General features: G+C 53.1%; 1 protein-coding gene across 6 annotated transcripts; it reads left to right on the top strand.

The window, feature by feature from the left end:
* Nucleotides 1-39: 39 nt before the first annotated feature.
* On the top strand, nucleotides 40-20768 carry XRCC1 (X-ray repair cross complementing 1). Of its 6 annotated transcripts, none has more exons than XM_055552813.1 (17): nucleotides 40-227; nucleotides 1180-1272; nucleotides 6929-7039; nucleotides 14020-14178; nucleotides 14974-15048; nucleotides 15145-15250; nucleotides 15450-15559; nucleotides 15635-15746; nucleotides 15952-16210; nucleotides 16422-16538; nucleotides 17794-17887; nucleotides 18024-18159; nucleotides 18421-18472; nucleotides 18564-18703; nucleotides 19857-19947; nucleotides 20363-20438; nucleotides 20554-20768. In XM_055552813.1, exons 1-17 carry the CDS (start codon nucleotides 177-179, stop codon nucleotides 20665-20667), a joined length of 1896 nt encoding a protein of 631 aa, XP_055408788.1. In that variant the 5' UTR covers nucleotides 40-176; the 3' UTR covers nucleotides 20668-20768. The 6 variants fall into 6 exon arrangements, with proteins under 6 accessions (XP_055408788.1, XP_055408787.1, XP_055408786.1 ...); XM_055552811.1 differs by having other exon boundaries at nucleotides 52-227; nucleotides 15641-15746; nucleotides 18367-18472; XM_055552810.1 differs by having other exon boundaries at nucleotides 52-227; nucleotides 18367-18472.
* Nucleotides 20769-22049: the final 1281 nt, after the last annotated feature.

Here is a 22049-nt window from a genome sequence, read left to right as displayed (position 1 = left end):
GGGAGATGAACTAGGCATGCGCCGTGGTGACGTAACCGCCGGCGCGCCGCGGTTTGAAAGGCCCGAGCTTCGTGCGCTTGCGCAGTAAAGGCCGCCCGGGGCGCACCCCCTCTGAGCCCCACAAACTCAGACCTTCGTGCATCTCTTGGGTCAGGCGAAGCCCACACGACGTTGACATGCCGGAGATCCGCCTCCGCCATGTGGTGTCCTGCAGTAGCCAGGACTCGGTGAGGGACTGGCGTGGGGGAGGGTGGAAGAAGTAAAGGAATTCGTCAGCGGGCTCTAGAACTTTTGGAATCTCAAAGGTGTTGAAAAATATTCCGTATGCGGGGTGCTAAGAAAGAGCGTTATTGGGGTTCTTAAGAATTGCAGTTTGGGAGACACAGATTCCAGTAAACGGAGTGTTGGCAGAGGGAATCAGGGGCTTGTGAGGACAGAGGTCAGCAGGTTGTTAAAGCCGTGTGGAGAGAATTCTAATTGACTGTGATACACGGAAAGAAATATTTGGCTTTAAAGAAGAAGCTGTCCTGAGTTACCAGAGGGTAAGGGTCTGATAAGTACCTTGAGTTTCTGGCACATATTCTGGATGCCTGTGTGAATACAATAAGTGGTTAAAAGGTCAGATTCCACTGCAGCTGTGACCCGCTTGGTCAGAATTCCTCAGTGGCCCCCCGGTCAATTTTAGAGAACACTTTTAGCAATACGGCCTTCATTTTGGTTTTCCTTTCACAAAGTGGACTTTGTGGAATTCTAGGAGAGTCATGGGAGAATTTCTGGGAGGCCATAGGGAATTCTGGAGAAATGTGGATAGAGGAATTTGCTGAGAGAAAAGGAGGGTGTTTTGCCCCCTGGGAAGGAGCAGAGGTGAATTTCTAGGGGAGAATGTTGGAGGGGGCTCAAGGTAGAGTGTGGGGGATTTATTATTTTAACACTAGAAGGTTTTGTATTGGGGTACAGCCAGATAACAATGTTGTAAGTTTCAGGTGAACACCAAAGGGACTCACATACATATACATGTATCCATTCTTCCTGAAACCCCAGAGTGTGGGGGGATTAATAAGGAAACTGAAACCTGGGTGATGTCAGAGGGCTTGGGAGAACTCTCAGACTAATCTGAGAGCTGGGGACATAGCTCTCATCTCTGAACCCTAACGTTCCCTTTTCTACTCTTCTCTCCAGACTTACTGTGCAGAAAACCTTCTCAAGGCAGACACTTACCGTAAATGGCGGGCAGCCAAGGCGGGTGAGAAGACCATCTCTGTGGTGCTCCAGGTGATTCTTCCAACCGCCCCCTACCATCTTTCCCGCCCCCCCCCCCTTGCTGGGTGGTCTGTGGGATCTTAGTTCTCTGACCAGGAACGGAACTGGAGCCCCCTGCCCTGGAAGCTCAGAGTCTTAACTAGTGGACCCCCAGAGAAGTCTCCCTCCCTCCATCTCCTTAATAGAAATCTGTAGGTCCAGGGTCCAGACTCTACTCTGGAGTTAACTGGCAGTGAGTTGAGGCACTGTCTTTTTGGTCCCCACCACCTCACCTGGACAATGAGCAGTGTGGTCCCTGTGCCCTTAGCAGAGGAGATGGGTGATGCAAGGACTAGGCCAGGAATGAATCCGTGTGTGGTCCAGGCAGGTTGCTGCTCTTTTCAGAGCCTTATCATCCTCAGTTGGAAGAAAGTAAACCATTGCCACGCATTCTGCTTCTCAAGGCCCTGGGCTTAGGACTGGAAGGTGTCTCATATCATCTAAGGCAATCAACCTCATTTTAAAGATGGGGAAACTGAGGCCTAGGAAGGGCCAAAGTGAAGTGGCCAGTCTTAGTGACCATTGTGGAATGCAGAGTGCTTTGGTACATGCTTGGTGAAGTGGAAGGAGCAAAGGGAAAAGGGGACCTTGACCCAGGATGGTGACAGACTTCCCAACAGGCTGTTCCCATCAGGCATGAGGAACTGGTGGGAGAAGCGAGCTGGCGTGTTCCCAGGGGCTGCCTGGGTGTTGCCCTGCGGGATCTGCGCTCCAGGGAGTCGGGCGGTGGTGGGGCTGTCATCACCCCTTATACATGGCGGTGCTGAGAGCTGAACCCAGTGTGGGCGCTCTAGCCACCTTTTTCTTGCTTCTTTGTGTCCGTATGTTGACTTCTTTTCTCTTTTATATTTATTCATATTTGGCTGCATTGGGTCTTAGTTATGGCATGTGGGATCTAGTTAGCTGGCCAGGGTTGGGAACCTGGGCGCCCTGCATTGGGAGCATGGAGTCGTATCAACTGAACCTCCTGGGAAGTCACTGTCTTTTTTTTTTTTTTTTTTTAAATTTTTGGCCATACCACATGACACTTTGGAGCCTTAGTTCCTCAGCCGCGGATTGAACCTGCCCCCAGACCCCTGCCCTGTTGGAGGCATGGATTATTAACCGCTGGACCACCAGGGAAGTCCTCCACTTCTTGATTTTGGCTACATTCATCCCTCCAATATAAGGGTGTTTGGGGAGTGATGCTGGGGGCAAGGCCTACCAGATTGTGTTAAATATATTATTGTCTGTCTTACCCTGTGGCTCTGCAAATGTTTTGGTTCATAAAGCTTTTTGCAAATTAGAGAGAAACTGAGAATTCTCCTCCCAGGAATTATACTCAAAGTCACAAGATTTTGTGAGTTATTTTTGGACTTTTAATATTTCATAGTTCCCTAAGGTAGTATAGTCAGAATTATGAGAGCTAAGAATTTATTCAGAGTTACTACTGTTTGGGAATACCCTGGTGGCCAGTGCTTAGGATTCCACTCCATGCCACGAGGCCCAGGTTCAATGCCCAACTTGGGAAAATGCCCCCCACCCCAGAATAAAAAAAACCCTGGCAGTTACCATTCTAAATGCCTCATATGGGTTAGTTCATTGAATCCTCATAAAAATCCCATCACCTCCAATCTATTATTATCCCGTTGAATGATGAAGAAACTAGGCCCAGAGAGATTATACAATTTGCCTAGAGCCGGTATTTTCAACTGAGAGAGAGATGCAGGCGGCTGACAAGTTAATCTCAGGTGGAATTCAAGTCCCCATCTCTCCCTCTTACTCTCCCTGTGACCTCAGGCAAATGGTTTCATTTCTCAGAAGCTGTTTTCTCATCTGTCCGTGGAAGATAATGTGATGGGAGCCCAAGGTTACCGTGAAAATCTGGTGACATAATGTTTGCAGAAGTGCCGTGTCACCACGCAGGTGTTTGTTTGTAAAGGGGGGGATTCATGTGTGTATTCCTGGATGATCTTGCTGGGCTCTTTTATGATCAAGAACATCTCGTTTAATTCTGTACCGCTGTTGCAGTGGGAGCAGGAAGAGACAGGAAGTGGGGAGTGAGAGCCAGAGGAACCAGATGAGGCTCAGGCTTCTCTGGCCTGGGAGACCGACGGGGACATGGCAGGACCTAGAGCAGGGGGGCAGCCTTAGAAGGTCATCCGCTGGTTGGGATGCCAGCTTTGCCATGGCTTTGGATTTCTAGTCCACCGCCTTAACCGCTCGGCCACGACTACTGCTTGCCATGGCTTTGGGACACACAAGGAACAGTATCCAAGGGACAGTTAGGGATTGGGCCTGGAGCCGGAGACAGAGCTGTGGGAGTTGTCAGCGCAGATCAGGCCCTGGAGGCCTGAGAGTGGATGGACTCATGCGTTGCTGCATTCATCGCAGCGCCTTCTGCAGGCCCAGTGCTGTTGTGGGCACACAGTGCCGCAGACATCACAAGACAAACGTCTGACCTGTGGAGAGTTTACATTTGCAAGGAAAGACTGACAGAGCAGTAAGTCAAACGTATGTCAGATGACGAGTGCTGGGGAGGATATTACACAGTCAGGAGGAATGAGGAATGTCTCCAGTGGGAGAGGAGGCAGTGGCAAGGAGTTTTTTGACTTTAAACATATATATATCTATTTATTTATTTGGCTGAGTTGGGTCTTACTGGTGGCATGCAGTATCCTTTAGTTGTGGGATGTGGGATGTTCCCTGACCAGGGATGGAACTTGGGTCCCCTGTGTTGGGAGGGTGGGAGTCCAAGCCCCTGGACCACCAAGCAAGTTCCAAGATGTTGAGGTTTTACCACAAGGATTGAAACTGTGGAGTTGGAAAGCACTGTTGGCGTGTAGTCTGGCAGTTGGTCTGAATTTCTCTGCCGGTCATTACCTGTGTGTGACACGTGAGGCATTGATTTTCCTGTCTGCATCTCGGTTTCCCCATCTGTAAGGCTGGGGGAGTTAGCTGACCCTTCCTCCCCGTGTGGTCGTGAGGATTCAGTGATGCCCGGCCCAGGAAGAGCTTTGCTCAGCGTGGTAGACAGAATAACAGCCCCCTAAAGGTATCACAGTCTTCGCTGGTGACTCAGTGGTAAAGAATCTGCCTGCTGATGCAGGAAACACAGGTTTAATCCCTGGGTTGGGAAGATCCCCTGGAGAAGGAAAGAGCAACCCACTCCAGTATTCTTGCCAGGGACGTTGCATGGACAGAGGAGCCCAGTGGGCTACAGTCCCTGGGGTGGCAAAGAGCTGGACATGACTGGGCAGCTGAGTGCGCACACACACAAAGTTGTCTGCATCCTAACCCCCAGAACCTGTGCATGTGTCCTTTACATGGAGAAAGAGACTTTGGGAGCATTTTTAAAAATACTTACTTATTTGGCGGCATCGAGTCTTAGCTGGGGCATGCGGGATCTTCCGTCTTCGTTGTGGTGTGCGCAGTCCTTTAGCTGGAGCCTGTGAACTCTTAGCTGCAGCTTGCGGGATGTGGTTCCCCGACCAGGGTTCAAACCCAGACCCTCTGCATTGGGAGGGCAGAGTGTTAGCCACTGCACCACCAGGGAAGTCCCTGGAAGGGTCTCGAGGAGGGGGATGGGCCTGGATGAACTGGGGGAAGCAGTGTCTTCACAAGGGTCCTTATCAGGGAAGGAGGGCGACAGGAGAACCGGAGAGGAGCTGTGGGGATGGAAGCAGAGGCTGGAGCGATGCCACTGCTGGCTCTGGAGCTGGAGGAAGGGGCCGCCACCGAGGAGGGCAGGGGGCTCTAGAAGCTCAGACAAGAGGAGGAAACGATTCTCCCCCAGAACGTCTAGAAGGAACGCAGCCCAGCTGTCACTGGCTTTAGCCCAGCCTCGTGACCTCTGGGAAGTTACACAGCTGCCTCCTGTCTCAGTGGCTCGCCTATGAAGTGGAGATCAAGATAGATCCTGGCTCCAGAGGTGTTGGCGGTCTTACAGGTACTGCAGGGCTGCCACACTGTTCACACTTAGATGCCGCCACAGTGGCTGTGCGTTGTGATGATTAGCATTCCGTGTCCTGTCAACTCCTTTCAGAAGTGGGGAGGCCCCCTTCCCTCATGAGGAAACTGCAGCTCAGAGAGGTTTTATGTTACCCAGGGCTGCACAGCTTGGCAGTGGCAGGGCTGGGTTTGAACTCGGGCTGGCCTCCTCACAAGCCCAGGCTCCTTCCTCTGATGTAGGGACGTTCCTGTCTGTAGCAGGGTGCCAGCAGAGTCTCCAGGCCACCTCCCGGCTGGGAGGTGACATTGCAAATTGGGCCATCACATGTTCCTGGCTGTGTGGGGTGGTGGACTAGGAACTTTTGGGGGGTCACAGTCACTTCTAATTCTGTGAGCCAAATCAAACAACCCCAGAAACTTTCCAGGTAGTCCAGTGGTTAAGAATCCTTGCAATACAGGGGCTACAGGTGTGATCCCTAGTCCGGGATCTAAGATCCCATGTGCCTTGGAGTAACTAAACTCAGTCATCCAAACAAAGGATCCTACAGTGAAGATCCCCAGTGTCGCAACTGAGACCCGAGTTAGCCAAATAAATAAATAATAATATTAAAAGCCCCAGGATGGAAAGTAGGAGATCGCTTCAGCCCCTGTAGCTGCCTCAACGCCCACATGACTTTCTATGCGTTTACATCAGACGGGACTGTCAGAGACTTTGGGGGAAGACCTCCTACAGTCAGTTCTTGTTTTTGGCTGTGCCAGGTCTTCATTGCTTTAGCGTGGCCTTCCTCTAGTTGCATCGAGCAGGGGCTACTCTCTAGTTGCAGTGCGTGGGCTTCTTACTGCAGCGGCTTCTCTTGTTTCGGAGCACGGGACACAGGCTTCAGTAGTTACGGCACATGGGTCAGCAGTTGCACCTCACGGGCTCTAGAGCACAGGCTCAGTAGTTTTGGCTCATGGGCTTAGTTGCTCTGTGACATGTGGAATCTTCCCGAGCCAGGGGTCAAACCCCTACACTGGCAAGCGGACTCTTATCCCCCGAGCCACCAGGGAAATTCAGTTCTTTCCTTCTTTCAACAAATAATCATTGAGCAGTGACTAATAACACTTCCTGACTGGTAGCTACAGGGTGCCTGCTGCATGCCATGCCCTGTGAATGTGGTATTTATGTGCATAATCCTACATAGGATGATCATCCCCACTTTACAGATGAGGAAACTGAGGCTCCAAAAGCTGAGCTGACAAGGCCCTATAGCTAGGGAGTGGCAGAGATGAGACTCAAACCCAGAGTCCCTGGTGAGCCAAACCAGACCAGGCCCCTACCCTCAGGGAGCATCCATGGGATCCTGTGTAATTGCCGGCAGGGGCAACTGGTGTGCCCTTTGTCTGCATAGCGCTGCCAAGGAGAGCTCCGTGGTGCCGGGTCAGAAGCCGGTCAGGCAGAGTCTGGTGGAGCCGGCAACGTGGGTGCCGGGTTGTAGGCAGTCGGTCAGCGTCTGTTTTCCAACTCTGACTCCACATCCTGTGCTGTGTACAGGGGACACGGTGGCAGCCTGCAGCCCTGCCCCCTCTGTCACTGAGTTGACTTGGCAACGAGACAGGGTGGCCCGGATGGGGATCATCCATGTTCTGAGGTCCCACAGGGAAGCCAGGTGGGGCGTGGAACAGAGCGGCACTGACCTGGGCCTTGCCTCCCCTGCAGTTGGAGAAGGAGGAACAGATCCACAGTGTGGACATCGGGAATGACGGCTCGGCCTTCGTGGAGGTGCTGGTGGGCAGCTCGGCCGGAGGTGCCGGGGAGCAGGACTATGAGGTGAGCTGGGCCTTGAGGTGTGTCCCCTGCTGATCCCCGCCCCAGATGCCCCCATTGCCGCCCCAGGGTTTCCTAGCCCCTGGGCCACCTCAGCCCTTCAGAGGAGCCCAGGGCTCAAAGAGATAAAGAGCTGACTCAGGTAATAAGCTGTGTGCCAAAACGGCATCACAGTTGCAGAAAGAACCAAAGGCACCTCTGTGTTTTACGACTCGGGCATCTTAGTGGCTCAGCTGGTAAAGAATCTGCCTGCAATGCAGGAGGCCCAGGTTCAATCTCTGGGTTGAGAACATCCCCTGGAGGAGGGCATGGCAACCCACTCCAGTATTCTTGGGCTTCCCAGGGGGCTCAGTGGTAAAGAATCTGCCTGCAATGCAGGAGACCCAGGTTCAATCCCTGGATCGGGAAGATCCCCTGGAGAGGGGAATGGCAACCCACTACAGTATTCCTGCCTGGAGAATCCTATGGACAGAGGAGCCAGGTAGGTTACAGTCCATGGGGTCGTGAAGAGTCAGACACGACTGAGCGACTTCCCTTTCACTTTCACTTTCATGTATTGGAGAAGGAAATGGCAACCCACTCCAGTGTTCTTGCCTGGAGAATCCCAGGGATGGCAGAGCCTGGTGGGCTGCCGTCTGTGGGGTCGCACAGAGTCGGACACGACTGAAGTGACTTAGCAGCAGCAGCAGCAGCTTGAGAGCAAAACTGCTTTTATCTGGTCCCAGAACTTCTCCAAGATGTCCTGGCAAATTGACATTCCAAATTGCTTGCGGCGCCTCTGTGAGCTACTTGATTCGTGACAAATGTGTATGAGTCTCTTGCTGTATTACGAATATTTTAAATGTTGACCCAATCCCTTTACACCAGTTGAATTAATGCAAGCAGGACTGGGGAGATCATAGTGAGACAGCTGGTGAGTCAGCCAAATGTTTTGGGGAAAAAGAAACATATTGTGAAAAAGAAAGTTTATAATTTTAAGTGAATGAATCTGTTTTCTACAAGAAATGGTTTTTTCCTCGCCGTGAGAAATTGTTTTTAATTGAGGTATATTTTGCGTGTAATAAAACGCACAGGTCATCGTTCTGACAGATGTACATACCTGGGTAACCATCCCCAAGATCGAGACATAAAACACTGGACTTCCCTGGTGTTCCAGTGGTTCAGACTCTGCCTTCCAATGCAGAAGTCCTGGGTTCGATCCCTGGTCGGGGAACTAAGGCCCCACATACTTTGGAGTGTGGCCCAAAAAAAAGAAAAAAAAAAAAAATGACACAGAGCATCTCTGGCCTACCTGCAAGCTCCCTCATGTCACTTGGGTCACTTCTCCCACCCTCAGCTCAGGCTGCCACACCTCTTTTCTGTCACTGCAGACTAGTTTTGCCTTTCCTAGAATTACATATAAATGGCGTTACAGTATGCGGTCTTCAGGTATTTCTGTGTGTGTGGCTGGCTTCTTTTACTCTATACTGTTTTTTGAGGGTCTAACATACTGGGTGTAGGTTAACGGTCTGTTCCACCTTATTGCTGAGAAGTGTCACTGGAAGCGTAGATCTCAACTTGTTCTCCATTCTCTTGTTGACGAGCCTCTGGACTGTTGCCACTTTTTGGTGGCTGTTTTTGTCCACACCTCGAGGCTTTCAGGATCTTAGTTCTCCAGGCAGGGTTTGAATGCAGACCCCAAGAGTGCAGAGTGCAAAGGAATGAAAGTGCAAAGTCCTCTCAACAGTAGACCACCAGGGAACTCCCCACCACTTTTTGATTATTATGAACACAACTGCTGTGAACCTTCTTGTACAAGCCTCTGGATAGACATCTCTTTGGGGTAAATACTTAAAAGAGTTGAATTGCAGTGTCTTCAGGTAGATCTCTGTTTTAACCTTATTGGAAACGTGAAAGTGAAGTCGCTCAGTCATGTCCGACTCTTTGCGACCCCATGGACGGTAGCCTACCAGGCTCCGCAGTCCATGGGATTTTCCAGGCAAGAATAGTGGAGTGGGCTGCCATTTCCTTCTCCAGGGGATCTTCCCAACCCAAGGATCAAAGCCGGGTCTCCTGCATTGCAGACAGACGCTTTACCGTCTGAGCCACTAGGGAAGCCCAAACTACAGTTTCTAGTATTGTGGTGGTTTAGTCACTAAAGTCTTGTCCGACTCTTGCAACGCCATGGACTGTAGCCTGCTAGGTTCCTCTGTCCATGGGATTCTCCAGGCAAGAATACTGGAGTGGGTTGCCATTTCCTTCTCCAGCCTTATTAGAAATGGATAGTTTTCCAGAGTGGTTTATTCCATTTTACATTCCCTTCAGCAGTATGTGAGCTCCACACCCTTATTTATACTTGATGTTGCCAGTCTTTATTTATGTCGCTGGGCCAGGTCTTAGTTGTGGTCATATGTGGCATGCAGGATCTAGTTCCTTGACCAGGGATCAAACCCAGGCTCCTTGCATTGGAAGTGCAGAGTCCTAGCCACTGGACCACCAGTGAGGTCCTGCCAGTCTTTTAAATGAATATGTGTGTTGAATTTTATCAAGTACTTTTTCCATCATGCAAGGTACATTCCAACCAGTGAGGTTTTCCTTGAACACACATTCTTATTCTAAAGGTTCTAGGGGATTCCCTGGTGGTCCAGTGGTTAGGATAGGAGGGCATGGCAACCCACTCCAGTATTCTTGCCTGGAGAGTCCCATGGGCAGAGGAGCCTGGAAGGCTACGGTCCATAGGATCACAAAGAGTCGGACATGACTGAAGTGACTTAGTTAGCATGCACACATGTCCAGTGTTTACGATGCCACTGTCACTGCCAGGGGCCCAGATTCAATCCATCTCTGGTTGGGGAACTAAAATCCCACAGGCTGCGCAGTGTGACGAAAAATAACAATAATAAAATAAAGGTTTTATAAGGTGCGAAAAGGCAAATTGATGGCACGTTATGTTTTAAAGAGTTTATTTAAGCTGACAACTTGAATCAAAAACTAGGTAGCCAAAACTAAAAAATTATTAGAGGTGCTTTGTGGGTGGGCTAGGACAGAGGTTTTTAGAGCGAAAACAGGAAAGCAGAGCAGAGCAATTATTTAATTGGCTTGAGTGTGAACTTTTTAAATTAATCAGTTTTATTGGGATATAGTTCCTTTACAATGTTGTGTTAGTCTCCACTGTGCAGCAAAGTGAATCAGCTGCACGTGCACACAGATCCCCTCACTCCTGGATTTCCTCCCCATTGAGGTCAGCACAGAGCCCTGAGTGCAGCGCCCTGCGCTGTACAGAAGGATCTCATCAGCCGTCTCTGCTGGACAGGGTATCAGGAGGATACGTGTGTCAGTCCCAATGTCCCAGTCCACCCCACCTCCCTGGAGCTTAAACAGTTGCCTTACTTGGGAAAATCGAGGGACTTGGCAATTCACGATTAGTTGATTTCATTTTCTTAGATTTGAGTTCATCAACTCTTGCTTAAATTTTGATTGATTTACTGAAGCTACCGAAGGCTTTAGAGTCACCCAATCTAATGGCCTCCTTGTTTAAAATTTTACATAAAATCAACCATCTTTGGGGCAATTAAAAAAAAAGTTCTCTCTTCTTCTTGGCAAACAGATTCAGATCAAAATTCCACTTTTTAATTATGAGAAGAGCCAGTGCATTTTTTGCTAAAACTGTATCTAATCTGGCATGTGGGTCTTTATTGTAAACCTCTTGTCTACCTAGAAAAGTGGAATGGTCAGCTCAGGACTTTATGTTTGCAGAGTCTGGAAACCTTTATGTCAGTAGTCTCCCATTCCCTTGAGGTTTTTTTTTAATTTTATAGTTTTATAATTTGGTTGCCAGTTTGGCTGCGCCATGCCCTCATCTCTGTGCGCGGCTTTCTCTAGCTGCACCGGCGGGCTTTACTCTGCTTGTGGTGCACGGGCTCAGTAATTGCTCCTGGGCTCAGTTGCCCCGAGACGTGTGCGTCTTCCCAGACCTGGGGTCGAAACCATGACCCCTGCACTGCAGGTAGATTCTTAACCACTGGACCACCAGGGAAGTTGCACACTTACTTTTATGTTGTATGTTTGATAATATCAATATGTTGTTGTTCAGTTGCTAAGTCCTGTCTGACTCTTTGTGACCCCATGGGCTGCAGCACATCAGGCTCCCCTGTCCTTCACTGTCTCCCAGAGTTTGCTCAACTCATGTCCATTGAGTAGGTAATGCCATCCAACCATCTCATCCTCTGTCGCCTCCTTCTCCTCCTGCCCTCAATCTTTCCCGGCATCAGGGTCTCTTGCAGTGAGTCAGCTCTTCCCATCAGCTGGCCAAAGTATTGGAGCTTCAGCTTCAGCCTCAGTCCTTCCAGTGAGTAGTCAGGGTTGGTTTCCTTTAGGATTGACTGATTTGATTTCCTTGCTGTCCAAGGGACTCTCAAGAGTCTTCTCCAGCACCACAATTTGAAAGCATCAGTTCTTCGGCTGAGCGCCTTCTTTTTGGTCCAGCGCTCACATTCATTAATGACTACTGGAAAAACCATAGCTTTCACTATACAGACCTTTGTCAGCAAAGTGATGTCTCTGCTTTTGAATATGACGTGTAGGTTGTCATAGCTTTTCTTCCAAGGAGCAAGCGTCTTTTGATTTCATGGCTTCAGTCACCATCCACAGTGATTTTGGAGCCAAAGAAAATAAAGTCTGTCACTCTTTCCAGTTTTTCCCCATCAATATATGCACTCTTTGTGTGTCTGAGTCTGCAGTTTGTGGTTTTTGCTGACCTTAAATCATGGCAGCCTGTTTCCTCATGCCTAATGGTGTGTGTGTGTGTGCTAATTCCACCCTTGGGTAATATATAGGTGGAAGTTCTATGAGGGCCTGTTTTGAAGTACATTCCTCCAAAGAGGATGTGCTCCAGCCAGCACCAGGTGATACTACATGCATGGGACCACTTGCGTTTCAACTTGGGTTTTCCCATTCTGATAACTAGTGTGGACTTTTGCTTCAAATCCTTGAGAGTAGAGATCTCAGGCAAGAATACTGTAGTGGGTTGCCACTCTGTTCTCCAGGGCATCTTCCCAACCTGGGGATTGAACCCAGGCCTCCTACATTGCAGGCAGATTCTTTACCATCAGAGCTACCAGGGAAACCCATCTGGGGATAGGAGTCTGCAGAAAGAATTTTTCTTCTTTTCTCAGCTGGGAGAGAGCTCTGGCCAGAGCTAAGGGCTCCCACTGACTCTCCCCACAAGACACATTTCTCCCTAATTTACTCATGAAAGGAAGGTCCAGCCCTCTGCACAGGAGTGTCTCCTGAGATGCCTTTCTTCCTGAGTTGGAGCTCATGCTTTGAACTCCCTGTTCTCCCTGCTCACATCACGTTGTTGTTCAGTCACTAAATCCCTTCTGACTCTTTTCAACCCTATGGACTGCGGCACTCCAGGCTTCCCTGTTCTTCACTGTCTCCCAGAGATTGCTCAAACTCTTGTCCATTGAGTCAGTGATGCCATCCAACCACCTCATCCTCTGTCACCCACTTCTCCACTTGCCCTCAGTCTTTCCCAGCATCAAGGTCTTTTCCACCGAGTTGGCTGTTTCTATCAGGTGGCCAAAGTATTCCTGCCATGTAGAACCCTTTGATTCAATCAGGCTCTGTGCCACCTGAAGTCGGTAACAAGGCAGACACCAACATGAGTGCCACCCACTGTATCAGTCAGGGTCCCACCAGAAGGCAGAAATCACCCCAGTTAGTTTAACAGAGAGAATTAATATAAAGAATTAGTAACTAAGTATTGAACTAAAGAGGCCAGAAGACACAGGTAGAACACAGAAGCAACTGCTGGGAGCAGCCACCACCCTTAGGGTTGGAGGAACAAAAGGAAGAGGTTGGAATTGTTGAAATGTGGGTGTTTTGAAGCTTGGAGGTGAACCCTTGGGGCTGAAACTCAGATCCTGAGGAGCGGGTGATCCCTAGCTGGTTCTGGTCTACCCTGAGAATGTGCGGTGAAGCTAGTTCTGCAGGTCCTGGGATGCTGCAAACTGAATTCACCTGTGCAACTCCCCCCACCGCCCCCCCAACCTCCCGGGAAGAACTGCTGCACAAGCGGCAGCAAAGCACACCTGAGATGCTGCCCACCTGATCTGCAAGAATCCACCTCCCTTCTTCGGCCTTGCAGCCTCTCTCTCCAGCTCCCCCTGCTGGCGGAGCCTGACAAGGAGCGGCTGTCAATTAGAAATGTCCCCAGCATCCCAGAGCTGAGCCACCAGTGTGGAATTTGTTTTTTTTAAGATAAAAAAATAGTTTTTTAAATTTTTTCTTCTTTTTGATTTTTTCCATTATATTCCTTTATTATTTTATTTATTTGATTTTTTATTTTTCAAAGATGGGTCTGAACTGAGAAACAGTCAAAAAATTTTTTAAATTAATTAATATATTTGTTCGGCTGTGCCAGGTCTTAGTCGTGACACACTAAGATCTTCAGTCTTCATTACAGTACGTGGGATCCAGTTCCCTGACTAGGGATCGAACCCAGGCCCCCTGCATTGGGAATGGAGTCTTAGCCACTGGGCCGCCAGGGAGGTCCAGAGACAGTCAGTTAATAGTGGGTGTGTCTCCCCTGCTCTTTGGTTTCTGGGCTGTTCCTTCAGGCCCTAACACTTCCCTTCTGCTCCCTCAGTTGTGCATTTCTGAAAAGTCATTGTGAATATCCTCTGCTGGGGCCCGCCCATCTGGGAGGGTTCCCAAGGCTGTGCAGCCTCTGCATGTCCAGATATAGAAGACTCTGGAGGGATTTAGAGAAGGGTGGTTCAGGTCTAGGAGTGGAAGGATCCCTCTGTGGCCTGTGTCAGGGAAGGACCGACAGGACATGCAGGAAGAAGAGAAGTGTCTGGAAACCTTGAGGAGCACTGAGGCAGAGCTGGGTCTGGAGACCCCCTAGTCTCTGCTCAGGGCCCTGTACTCTTCCAGTCCCTAGGAGGTGTCATTGCCACCAGCCAGGCCTGGTCCTTAGCCACTCTGCCTTTTCCCAGGTCCTTCTGGTCACCTCATCTTTCATGTCCCCTGCCGAGAGTCGCAGTGGCTCAAACTCCAACCGCGTTCGTATCTTTGGGCCTGACAAGCTGGTCCGGGCAGCAGCAGAGAAGCGCTGGGACCGAGTCAAAATTGTCTGCAGCCAGCCCTACAGCAAGGTACCCAGGGTGGGAGCGGGGTCCTTGGTCCTGCGCCACAGGAGAGGCGAGAGGCTGATACTGAGTCCCCGAGAACTGGGAGGGCCGGACAGTCCGCCTCCCAGGGGAATTACGAGGAGGCTGGGCCCCTGCGTTCTCTGAAACTGGCTTTCCGTCCTCCCCATATAGGAATCTTGGTTTCCTGCAGGGAGATTGGGAAGGGTGACCTGCAAGTTCTCACGGGAATTGGGAGGGGGATCTGCTGACTTGTGGGAGATGTGTGGCTTCTTAGAGCGAGGCCTCAGGGTTAGCATCGTGAGATCTGGAGTCAGAACGCTGGTTTAAAACCTGGCTGCTGCACTCCTTAGCTCTGTGATCTCGGGCTAGTGACTTCACCTTTCTGGCCATTTTGGGATCCAGGTTCCTTCCATCTCATGGTTCTGCGTCCATCCAGAAGAGGAGGAAAGAGCCGGGAGCATTTCTGAGTCACGGAAGTGGCACACAGCCCTCCTTCCCATTCCATGGGCAGGAAATTGACAGGCAGAGTGGATTTGCCTAGACACCCTGCAGCCTTTGCCAGTTGCTCTGAGGCTCAAGGGCTGAGCATGTAAAGGGCTTTGTGCCGAACCTGACCCCAAGTTAGGGCTCAGTGACAGCTTGTGGTTATTATCCTTGTCATGATCAACCAGGCAGCTCCCCAGATGTGTGTATCCATTGGAGGGAAAGAGTCAGGAAGGGGTTTCTCTAAACGAAAGGGATGGGGGCCAAGCCTTTGTCCTTGGCCAGACTCCCTGACTCCCACCCCTCCTCTCCCAGGATGCCCCCTATGGCCTGAGTTTTGTACGGTTTCACAGCCCCCCAGACAAAGACGAGGCTGAGGCCTCATCCCAGGTAAGCTCTGCCTGCCCCTGCCCAGAGCCTTCTCCCCACCTCTTCACCCTCACCTGCCAATAGCCCTCCCACTGCACTGACCTTGTGGGACCTTAGAAGGTGACCAAGCTCGGCCAGTTCCGTGTGAAGGAGGAGGATGAGAGTGCCAGCTCTCTGAAACCTGGGGCTCTCTTCTTCAGTCGTATCAACAAGACACCCCCAGGTGAGGACGGAAAGCCTGGGTCCTGAGCAAATAAAGGCTGGGGGCCTGGATCCTGGGCCTGAGGGAGTGGGGGCTGGGGCCTGGACCCTTGGTCACTGCTGGGTCTTGGGAACAACACTTTGTGACCCATGGATAGGAAGGAGCCAGAAGGCCTGAGGGTCCAGCCCCTTCATCCTGGATCCACTCTCCCCCTCTGCAGTGACAGCCAGTGACCCGACAGGACCCAGCTATGCAGCGGCTACACTGCAGGCCTCCAGCGCCGCCTCCTCAGCCTCCCCGGCCTCCAAGGCAGCAGGCAGCGCCTTCAAGGTGAGATCACCAGACCCTGGGGGAGCGGAAAAGGAGGAGAGGAGCTGGAGGCCTCAGCACAACCCACCCCCTAAGCCTCAGGAGTCCCCCAAAGGCAAGAGGAAGCTGGATTTAAACCAAGAAGAAAAGAAGACCCCCAGCAAACCATCAGCTCAGCCCTCACTCCCTGCCCTCAAAAGACCCAAATGTGAGCAAACTGTATTCCTTGTTCCCACAGAGGGTCCGAGGGTGGAGGGGCGGGGATCCTGGGTCTGAGGGAAGAGGGCCTGGGGGTCTGAACTCCTGGGTCTCAGAGAGGAGGTGCTGGGAGCCTGAACTCCTGGGTGTGAAAGAGGAGAGGTGGGGGTGTAGCCCTACATTTTCTAACTGAATCCACTCTCTGGCTTCCCCAGTGCCAGCTCCCACCCGTACCCCAGCCACTCCCCGCCCCCCTGCCCCAGCACGAGGCGCAGCACCAGGGAAGCCCCGAGGAGAAGGCGCTGAGCCCAAGGCCCCCCGCGCAGGCCCGCAGGAGCTGGGGAAGATCCTCCAGGGTGTGGTGGTGGTGCTGAGTGGCTTCCAGAACCCCTTCCGCTCGGAGCTCCGGGACAAGGCCCTTGAGCTGGGGGCCAAGTATCGACCGGACTGGACTCCAGACAGCACACACCTCATGTAGGCCCGCGTCCCCTCCTGTCACTCCCCGCTGCCCCTTCTCCGACTTTTCCATCTGCTCCGTCCTGCTCTCTCTCTGTCACCTCGCCTCTCTGTATCCTCTGCCTCTTGTTCTCTTTCTTTTCCTCCCTCTGCCCCTCTGTCTCTCTCCCGTGCCCCTTGTCTCTTTGCCTTTGCTGCTCAGACCGCCCTCCATTCTGCTCCCCACCAGCTGCGCCTTTGCCAACACCCCCAAGTACAGCCAGGTCCTCGGCCTCGGAGGCCGAATCGTGCGCAAAGAGTGGGTGCTGGACTGTCACCGCATGCGGCGGCGGCTGCCCTCGCGGAGGTGAGGCCTCTCTGCACACGTGTGGTTTACACACGCACACGCACACCCCGACCCTGCCCCTCATCCCCGTGCCGGGCAGTGCCAGGCATCTGGGGAGAAATGAGACTGTGGCCTGCCAGCCCGGAGTCAGCCGACTTCCCAGAGGAGGAGGGGCAGGGCTGGGAGACGGGGAGGAGAGGGAGGGCATCCCCAGGGGTCCCAGGAGGGCTCTGGGAAGCCTGCTTAGCAAGGGAAAAAGCTGCAGGCTGGAGAAACAGTGTTCACAAAGGCTCAGGGCGGAGAATGAAGTGTTGGGACCTGTTGACATTCATTCATCTGAAACCCCTGTGCGGTGTCAGGCTGGGCTGCCCACTGCTGGACCCCAGACATCGGTCCCTCCTTTTGAGAGCCTGTGACTTTGATGAGGGGGCCAGACTTATTGTGAAACACTTTGGAGGAGGGCCCACAGGGAGAACTGCAGTGAGCCAGGGTTCTTCAAGGAGGAGAAGAGGTTCGCCAGGCTGAGCAGAGGCAGGAGCCAAGGCTGGGTCAGCCTGGTGTCTGTCGGGAGGAGGGGCTCCCTTAGCAGTCTGAGCCCCTGGACCACCAGGGAAGGCCCCACCACTTTAAGTCTTCTGAGTCTTCCCACGAGCCATGGCTCTACAGTGAGGGTGACTTACCCGAAAAGGGCGTCACCAGGCTGGAAACAACCATATCACGTGCAGAAGGGTCTTAATGTGGGCGCCAGGGCAGCACCGCCAGCAGGTTCACTTGCTTCTGCTGCGTGCGCACTCTGCCCTGGATTTGGGGCCACTTGATCTCTCTGGGCCTCCATTTCCTCATCTGTAAAATGGGGCTAAAAATAGCACCTGCCTCAGGAGTCAGCGACTCTGAACCTGTCGAGTGTTGGCAGCAGTGCCTGGCACATAGAAGTTTGCTTTTGAGATTTTCCCCGTCATCAGTAGACGTTCTCCTAATGAGAAACTGACCTTGATGCTTGAAGGAGAGAGTTATTTCTCATTTCTTTTGTTTGTTTATGAAATGAGACATTTCTTCCCTCAGAGGGAGGGGAAGCCAGGGATTGCTGTGGTCTATGGTGTGGGTGGCTGAAGGCCTTCTGGAGCTGGGAGAAGGGGCAGACCAGGAGGGAGACCACAACTGCACCCTGAGGATTTGTTTATTAGTAAATTCCAGCACCTGCTGCTTCTTAAGCCCCCTCCCCACCTCCCCTGGAGGACACATCTGCTGTTGGTCTGAGGCCCAATCCCTCCCCCAGGTACCTCATGGCTGGGTCAGGCTCGAGCAGCGAGGACGAGGGGGGCTCTCACAGCGGCGACAGTGGGAATGAAGCCCCCAAGGCTCCCCGAAAGGTCCATGTCCCCTGCCCGGCACGGGGGAGGGTGGAGTCGGGGGCACATGGTACCCCAAACTCTCCTGTCTCCTGTGGGCACACACTCACACCCTCATTGCCCCTTCCCTCCTCCCTGACCCACCCTCCCTCCTCAGCGCCCCCAGACCAAAGCCAAGCCCCCTCAGGCAGCAGGACCTAGCTCACCCCAGAGACCCCCAACCCCAGAAGAGACCAAACCAGCCTCACCAGGGGCCCAGGAAGATAATGACGACACTGAGGCGGAGCAGTCAGGTCAGAGTCTGAGGGAGGAGTGGCTGAAGACCCAGACTCCCTCATCTAAAAGGGGAAGGAGTTCCAAGTCTGAGCTCCTGGGTCCAGCGAGATGGGGCTGGATCCCAGACAGTGGATCTGGGGGGCGGGGGGGAGGCTGCCCCCTCAATCCCAACTGAATCTGGGGACCGATTGAGTTGGGGGTTGGGACACCCCACCTGTGCGCAGGTGTGAGGCTGGGAGGTAGAGGCCTCAAGCTGACTAAGCGTCTGCTCACAAAAGGACAGGACAACGGGGCAGAAGACTCTGGGGACACCGAGGACGAGCTGAGAAGGTAGGGTGGGGCTGGGTGGTCGGGGTGGCCCCGGCCTTGGGTGGAGGGGGAGCCGGTCTGCATGCTCCTTCCCCACCCTTGGCCTCCCCAGGGTGGCCGAGCAGAAGGAAGAAAGGCAGCCCCCTGGTCAGGAGGAGAATGGCGAGGACCCGTACGCGGGATCCACAGATGAGAACACGGACCACGAGGGCCCCCCGGAGTCTCCTGACCTGCCAGTTCCCGAGCTCCCAGGTGGGAACCCCTCCTCCCAATGTGGGGTTTGCCCTGTCACTTGGCTGAGGTGACTTGCCCCAGGCCCCCCGGGATGGCTGCTGCCCACTCTTACTTGTCTCCCAGGCTCCTCGCCCTCCTCCCTGACCTTTGCCACCTCCGTATCCTATCAGGCCTGTTCCCTTCCTGTCAGCATCCTTTCTTGTCTGTCCCATCCTGATTTCCGCTGCTATGACCACCTCCCTCACAGCCCAGCCCCCCGCCAGACCCCCTTTAGCTTCTCACCCCTGACGACAGGGGCCTCCCACTCCCTTGGCTTCAAGACCAACCCGGGGGCTTTAAGAATCTGCAGGTACTCCGGCTGCACCCCCGGGTTCAGCTTTGTCGGTGGGGGTGGGGCTCAGGGAATACAGATGCACCGATCTCTGTTGGGACCCGCCTTGCTATTCATCACCCCAGACGTGGGGGCAGGCATTGGAGCCTCTTCTGGTCAAGAATGAAAGGAGAGGGACTCCCCAGGTGGTCCAGTGGTTAACACTCCAGGTTTCCTGTGCAGGGGGCTCAGGTTTGATCCCTGGTCAAGGAACTAAGATCCCGTGTGTGGCGTGGCGCAGCCAAAAGAGAATGAAAGGAGAGCCGGACAGTCAGAGGCTCTTGAGTGGAGGTGAGGGTCTGTGGCCACTGGAAATAGCCATTTCCACCTGGTTCCTCACAAGTGATGGGCAGGAACATACTCTGATCCTCCTCCAAAGCCCCAAACGTGACCTTGGCAACTTAACAGAAAATCATGTTAAACTGGAATGAAGAGCCACCCCGAAGGGCAGCGCCAGAGAAGGCACTGGTTAAAAGGAGTGGGCCAGCCAGTCGAGGAAGTGGCAGGATGTGAAATTTCCAACCCAGACCAAGTTAAGGAACTGACTGACTTGGTGTAAGAAACACATTGCCACTAATAGTATCTTTTACCATCAATATAAAACAAAACCCCGTTAGGCCTCCCTAGAACCACTGCTTGTCAGGGATGGCTTCTGAGTCAGAGTGTCCACGGACATTCCTCACCCCATCCAGCCGCTGCGCCTGCCTTCTTGTCCAGTCTGAGTGTCCCGTGGCTCCTGGCTGGCACCCCGGGACTCCAGGGGTTCACGTTGGCTCTCCCCGCCCCATCTCTCCCCTGCAGACTTTTTCCAGGGCAAACGCTTCTTCCTTTACGGGGAGTTCCCAGGGGACGAGCGGCGGACGCTCAGACGCTATGTCACAGCCTTCAACGGGTCAGTCTCCAGGGGCAGGGGGTGGGGGGTGGAAGGTCATGGGGAAGATGGAGAAGGGATGTACCCTGAGGGTCGACACAGGCTGTGGAGCTCCGTGCCAGCCCTGCTCGCTGTGCTGGGGCCCTGGATGCATAGCTTCCCGCACCACACCCCCAAACTCCCCACCCCCGACCCCTTGACTCCCATTTCCTCTTCTCTAAAGTGAGGCTCCTCACCGCCCTTATGAAAGGATTGGTGCTGGCAGGAGCTGGCGGTTTCATGGATACGGCGAGCCTGGCACGTGGGAGTGGGGGACCCACGGGTGGCCCACAGGGGCGATGGGTGGGCATGGAGAGAGGACGGCTTCAGAGTGGTTGGGGAGGAGGGCGTCAAGAGAAGGGGCGCCGATTCTCCGCCTCTTCGCGTCCCCTGCCAGGGAGCTTGAGGACTACATGAGTGAGCGGGTCCAGTTTGTGATCACCGCGCAGGAGTGGGACCCCAGCTTTGAGGAGGTGAGTGCTGGAGGGGCAGGGAGAGGGAGGCCCCGCCTGTCCCAGCACATCCCCCAGCCCCTCCTGGCTGACACGTTCCTGCCTGTACCCGTCCCACTGCCCCCGCCCTTTGCAGGCCCTGACGGACAACCCCTCCCTGGTGTTCGTCCGCCCCCGCTGGATCTACAGTTGCAACGAGAAGCAGAAGTTACTTCCCCACCAGCTCTACGGGGTGGTGCCCCAGGCGTGAAATGTGTGCGCACACACATGGATGCATACACACACGCACGCACATATGTGCACGCATACACACACACCCACACGAGTTTAATAAAGGAGACTTGGCTTGGAGCAGCTGCCCTTCCCTCTCGCGCTTCTGAGAACCCTCTCAGGCTCCCTGCTTTCTGTCTCAGGTTTGGTTCCACTCGCCTCTGAAGGCCGGGTCTGTGGGCCACCTGATGACTCCTGTCCTCGAGTCTGCGGAAGAGCTCTCTGTCCGGGGCCTGGTTGGGGAGGAGCTTCTTGTTACTCTCCCTGGTGCCTCCCCGCTTTGGCAGCAGGTGGCAGGGGATTGGGAATCTGACACTCAGCACCACCCCTCAGCTGGTTTGGATCCCCAGAGCCCATCCCCGTATCTCGGTTGTCCCTCTAGGGGTCCTGGGATGCTCAGGGGGTGGCCTCCCTCGAAGTCTCAGTTCCCCTGGGCCAAGGACATTTCCCTTTCTCCAGGGCTCTCAGAAGTAGCTGTGAAACCATCTCCAGCCTGGTTTGACGTCACCACATTTGGGAGGGAGAGCTAGGGAAGGGGCATTTAAATCACCCTCCACAAATCCCAGACCCCCTTTAAGGCTCCACCATATTTAAGGTGGGAACTGACCTGGGTGTTAGAGAATCAGGGTAGAAGGTGGGGGTGGGATGGGGGACTTATCTGGTGGTCCAGTGGTTAAGACTCTGTGCTCCCAATGCAGGGACATGGGTTCAATCCCTGGTTGGGAGAGATCCAGCATGCCATGTAGCACAGCCAAAAAAGTACAAAACAAAATAAACACAACCACCTTTAGGACTTCCCTGGTGGTCCAGTGGTTAGGACTATGCAATTCCATTGCAGGGAAGATGGGTTCAGTCCCTGGTCAGGGAACTAAGATCCTGCATGCCATTCGGTGTGGCAAAAAACAAAAACTTGGCAACAGTGAAATGAACAATTCACTTCCTCAGCCACACTGGCCGTACTTCCAGTGCCCACTGGCTGCTGCTCTGGACAGTGCCGATGGAGAGCCTTCCCTCACTGTAGAAAGCAGAAGGACAGGGCAGCCCTGCAGTGCAGTGGATGGGAGCCTAGAAGCTCGAACTTCATCCTAGGGAGGGCAAAGGGCAGGATCAGAGCTGGGGAGCAAATGACCACAAACTTGTTGTCTTAAAGGTTATAACCTAGATTTGGGGTCCAAAATGGGTCTCGCCAGGCTAACCATCAAGGCACAGGCAGGGCTCTGCTCCTCCTGGGCCTCTGGGAGAGAATATGTCCTTATCTTTCCCAACTTCCAGCCCATGACCCATGCCCCTTCCATCTTCAAAGCCAGCAACGGCCGGTGGAGTTGTTCTCACGCTGCATCACTCTGACACTGACTTCTTGGG

This window comes from Bubalus kerabau, chromosome 17, assembly GCF_029407905.1.
Source record: "Bubalus kerabau isolate K-KA32 ecotype Philippines breed swamp buffalo chromosome 17, PCC_UOA_SB_1v2, whole genome shotgun sequence".
NCBI lineage: Eukaryota > Metazoa > Chordata > Mammalia > Artiodactyla > Bovidae > Bubalus > Bubalus kerabau.
Note: the sequence above shows the minus strand (reverse complement) of the source record. Positions and strands in the feature narration are given on the sequence as shown.

Excerpts from the sequence above, each read along its gene's own strand:
- XRCC1 (XM_055552812.1), top strand. The coding sequence starts at position 177 with ATGCCGGAGATCCGCCTCCGCCATGTGGTGTCCTGCAGTAGCCAGGAC. Across the intron at positions 14,179-14,973 it reads GCAGCCAGCCCTACAGCAAG|GATGCCCCCTATGGCCTGAG; the intron begins GTACCCAGGGTG and ends CTCCTCTCCCAG. Across the intron at positions 16,539-17,793 it reads CGGCGGCTGCCCTCGCGGAG|GTACCTCATGGCTGGGTCAG; the intron begins GTGAGGCCTCTC and ends TCCCTCCCCCAG.